The sequence below is a fragment of the Frankliniella occidentalis genome, unplaced genomic scaffold, assembly GCF_000697945.3.
Source record: "Frankliniella occidentalis isolate FOCC.00 unplaced genomic scaffold, Focc_3.1 Scaffold44, whole genome shotgun sequence".
NCBI lineage: Eukaryota > Metazoa > Arthropoda > Insecta > Thysanoptera > Thripidae > Frankliniella > Frankliniella occidentalis.
In genome coordinates, this window is record NW_026267174.1 from 49,124 (window position 1) to 54,105 (window position 4,982).

Genomic DNA, 4,982 nt, shown 5'->3' on the forward strand with positions numbered 1-4,982 from the left:
CCTAGGGAGTCCACGGACGGCGTCAGGGTGGCCAGATAAACAGAGAAGGGAGAATTTGAGAGAATTCTGGGAGGGAGGGAGAGGGATTAAGAGAGAGAGAGAGAGAGAGAGAGAGAGAGAGAGAGAGAGAGAGAGAGAGAGAGAGACTATAGAAACCAAGCCAAAGGTCTCTTTCCTTGATGACAATTCCAGCCAGGGCCAAAAGAGCAGGATGCTGGGGAGAAGCTCTCGACTGAAGAGGCCCTCTCTATGCTCTCGACCCCCACCGGCGCTGGGCAAGGAAGGAAGGACCACAGGTCAGCTTCGACTGGGATGCAACCCCCCCCCCCCTCTCTCTCTCGGGTTTTCTTTTCAAAGGGGTAACGATGAAGTGAACTTTATTGGTGGAACTGCGATTCGCTGTGATTGAAGTTCCGTTTGCTGCAAGAGCAGGACGGTGACCCACACGAGCCAGTGCCGGTGATACGTCCACGTTGGTAACGGTAGATTGTTTGTCTATTCCTACAACATTACTTAATGTTCTGGCTGGGCCGAGACGGACTGTTGGTTTGAGCCGCTTATTATACTCCTACTGGCATTTATCGACGGAGACAAAGGCCAATATAGGCACACTTCTCCCAAACAACAATGAGTATAAAAGAGAGGCAGAGACGAAAAAAAAACCAACACTGACTTATGTGCAAGTTTTCAAACATTCAGCAGTTTCTGTAGTTTCATCGCAATACGGTGTATCTTGAATTGCACGCGATGTAGAGAGAACTGACTACTCAAACGAAAGCCATCGTACTCACCAAGGTCCCACTCTTTGCGGTTCATGGCGCGCTCACGCTCGGCGATGACGAACCAGACGCAGGCCAGCCAGTGCGCCAGGAGCGTGAAGAAGAACATGAGCATGGTGAGGATCATAGCCGAGTACTGCGAGTAGCGGTCCATCTTCTGCAGCAGTCGGGCGAGACGCAGTAGGCGGGTCAGCTTCAGGAGATGGATCTGGCCGTGCCCCGACTCCTGGAGGAACACGGGGGACTGCAATTTTGTATAGAACACGTCCAATGGCACAAAAAACAGAGAAACAAGATATCAGCATGCTCACTGTGAGAAATTCTTGTAAGGGTTACAGAAAAATTTACAAGACGTGTGTTGTAAAATAACAGGTTCATATTGTTAATTAGGACATTTGTATAGGCTTTTAATCCATTGGCGATAAAGAACGCGCTGTCGTTTCTAGTTTCGAACATATTCTGTAAATCGTAAATGTAAAATATGTTGTAAATTTACTGTATTGCCCACAGTGCGACACGATTTATGGACCGCACTCCCAGCTGCAGCTGACAAGTCGCGACAAAAGAGTGCAGGCAGTCAGCCTGCTAAGCCCAGGGTACGCCACCCGCCTAACACCCACGCGCAGATGCTGCCACCTTCAGGCGGTCAGCCTGTCAAGCCTCGGGTAGGCCACCCGCCCAACACCCGCGCCGGGATGTGGCCACCTCCAGGCGGTCAGCCTGCGAAACGCAGGGTAGGCCACCCACCCAACACCCGCGCGCGGATGTGGCCACCTCCAGGCGGCCAGCCTGTCAAGCCTCGGGTAGGCCACCCGCCCAACACCCGCGCCGGGATGTGGCCACCTTTAGGCGGTCAGCCTGCGAAACCCAGAGTAGGCCACCCGCCCAACACCCGCGCGCGGATGTGGCCATCTCCAGGCGGACAGCCTGTCAAGCCTCGGGTAGGCCACCCGCCCAACACGCGCGCAGATGTGGCTACATCCTGGAGGTTATCCTGTCAAGCCTCGGGTAGGCCACTCACCCGACAGCCTGTCGCGCAGCTGCCCCGGTGCCAGAGTGCATCGCTGCATACAGCGACGCTGAGGGGATCGTCTCGGATTGAAAGTCAGGCGATAAAGTCGGCCGCGGGTCGTACATCAAAAAGTTTACAGCCAGCGCCCTGTCGGCCGCCAGTGCCCCCGGGGGCTGCGGCGCGATGCATGCGGAGGCGTTCCACACAGTGAGGTGGATCCTTAACATTGCCCATTGTGAGGACAAAGTACCGATACTGATGGGGAAACGACATAAAATAGGCGAATTTGACGCGTTTTGTCGAATTTTCAAATGGTGTTTATCAAACTCTATACACACTAGATCTTTATGCATTTGTGTTGTGCATAAACATGCAAAATTTTATACAGCCATAGTGTTATGCACAATTTTTTGCAGAACCATATGTAGAGTTGGTGCATAATTATTCACAATTTGTACATAATCATGCATAAAATTTGTGCATAGTTTTGGCTGTCTGAAAATCTGCATGCTGATGCACAATAAAATGCATAAGGGTCATGCACTGTGATTCCTAAAGGCAACTTTTGTGTCGGCCGGGGTATTTGTACAAAAAGATGCTCTGGTGAGGGCAACATGCCTGAGACGTCGCCATGATTAGGGAGCCTCCAGTTTCCCGCAGAAAGGCAACATTTGTGCGGGCGGGCGCGGCGACAGAACGAGCCCAGCGCGGGGATACTCCCGTCCCCCAACCAAAGGCAACTTTTTCTACCGCGCGCATGGGGAGTTTCGTTCCCCCGCGCACGGCGGCATCTGTGCGGGCGGGCGCGGCGACGGAACGAGCCGTGCGCGGGGATACTCCCGCCCCCCTCCCAAAGGCAACTTTTTCTACCGCGCGCACGGACAGTCCCTCCGCGCAGGGAGGCAAGATTTCTGCTGCTTGGTGCGGCGAATGATCCCCTTGCGCGCACGGCGACTACCTTTCTCCGCAGAGATGTGGATCTTGGGAGAATAGTTCTACCAACAGAACCAGTAGCAAACTGCCAATATTTAAAGAAAAATTTAAAAAATCATTTGTTTGGGAAGGTGTGCCCTGGTGTTCGCATCGAGGCATCGCCCCTTCGCTATTCCGAATTCCTACGGTCATCCGAGTTGGTAACGCCCTTGTAGGCTAACATCATGGCTTTTTGGCTGCTACATAGAAGGATACACGCCTACCGCTGCCAGCGCCGGGACCTGAACCCGGCGCTGGCAACTCAGCGTCCTCGCCTCGTTCGCAACCAACTGAGCCATTGAGCCCGATGCGGGGGCGAGTCCGGACGACGAAACACATTCCAGCCTTTGTCTCGCCGGCCCGACACCGCCGGGCACGCCGCTTGCCCTCCCCCTCCTCTTCCTCCGTCCCTCCCCCTCCGGGGAGACGAATAAATAGGCCTACAGCAGTGAGGTTGCTTAGTGTCAGTTGAACACGGCACCTAAACTTGTCGAATACACGAGGACAATAGTCGCCTTTCAAAAAGGAAACTTTTTTAACGCCTATGCGGGCACCAAAACTTATCGAATACACGGGGATAAGAGTCGCCTTTCAAAAAGGAAACTTTTTCAACGCCTATGCGGGCAACACCACCCAAAGGATACTTTTGTCCCGCAGAGGCGGGGATTAGAAGGTAGCCGCCCGCACGGCGACAAAAGTTGCCTTTACGCAAAGGGTAACATTCTTCCCCGCGGCAAGGCAGACTTTGCGGCAGAGGCAACAAATGTTGCCTTGAGCCCGGACACTTTCGGTTGTTGCCTCCCTAGGGGCAACATTCACGATTTCTCACTGCCTGGGGAGTAACAACAAAGGCAACCGCTAAAAAAGTTGCCTTTAGGAATTACAGTGTGTGTGTATACCTTATCCACGGTCAATCACCCCCTAAATTTAGGCAGCTACTGCACTGTAAAATGCTTGCAAACTATTTTCTTTGCAACGTTGCAAAGAATTTGAGAGCTTTGTATTGCCAAGAATCAGTTCGTATTGCAAAGAAGTTCTTTGCAACCTGGCAGAATCCTTGCAAACAATGTGTTAGCATTGCAAAGAAATAGTTTGCAAGCTTGCGAAGACCTAGTTCGTATTACGATGCTTGAAAATTCTTTGCAAGCTGCAAAGAAAATAGTTTGCAATACGAACCTATTCTTTGCAAGCATTTTGCAGTGTGCAAGGTGCACGCGGGTTAAAAGGCAAATGTCAACAGAACTGCGACTTTTACAAACTAACTAAGGTAGAATTATCCTCAGGAACGTGCGCACGTTTGGTCACAGTCCACGGCCCGGGTTATTGTTAGCACGTTTAGTCAGCCCGGCAGCGCCCTTCCTCCGGCCACGTGGCCTCGCGCGGGGGGATGGAGGGCTCGCCAGAGAGCGCGGCGAGGCGGGCCGGGCAGGCCGGGCGGGGCTCGATTTGCCGTCTCGGGTGTCGCCATTGAACCGCCCACCCCTCCCATCGCCCACACTGTTGGATTCACTAAACCGCATCGTGCAGCCCGGTCTGTTTGTGGGTTTCGTGTGGTGGGCCGGCAGAGTTTGCAGAGCAAGGGGGGACGTGGGGAGGGGGGTGGGGGAGATAGGACGGGGGGCGGAGGGCTGTTGCTTTCGTCAACACCCGGGTGGCTAGGCCCCGAGGCCCTGCCGAGCCCTGCCCGGCCCGGAGGGAAGAGAGGGAAGAGGATGTTCCTCCATGCTCCCCGAGAATCAAAGGCCCCAATCCACTACGCGACATCCCATTATTTCTATTTCGGCAGCCGAAAGAAGAGGCTGGCGGCCGACAGGGAGACGCGAGGAGCGAATCTCTCTCTCTCTCTCTCTCTCCCCCCTCAATCCTCTCTCCGGTTCCTTCTCTTGCACCCACCCACCCTGCAAAGGCTGGATTAGGCCACCCCGCCGGCGGCGGCGCGTCGCCGTGCCTGCCTACCGGGCTGGGCTGGCTGGGCTGGGTAGGGCAGCGTGCGGCGCAGCCTCCCCTGCAAGTTGCCCCCCGGACCTAGTGGTAACGCAAGTGTGTGAATGTCGCTCACGTGTTGGTGTGCGAATATCCATTTGTACAGTTAGGAGGGTAAACGTGTGAATTTTCTAAGAAAAATGTACACACGCTTACCTCCTGCAGTGTGCGAATGGATATTCACACACCTACTAGTGAGCGACATTCACACACTTGCGTTTCCAGTGCCCCCCCCC

General features: G+C 54.1%; 1 protein-coding gene across 1 annotated transcript in view; it reads right to left on the reverse strand.

Annotated features, from left to right (window-relative positions):
* Window positions 1-4,982, reverse strand: part of LOC113206066 (potassium voltage-gated channel subfamily H member 8) — a 121,075-nt gene that overhangs the window by 8,335 nt on the left and 107,758 nt on the right. Inside the window, exon 9 of the mRNA XM_052266904.1 lies at window positions 792-1,005. Coding sequence (XP_052122864.1) covers window positions 792-1,005 — 214 coding nt within the window. The remainder of the gene's footprint in view (window positions 1-791; window positions 1,006-4,982) is intronic.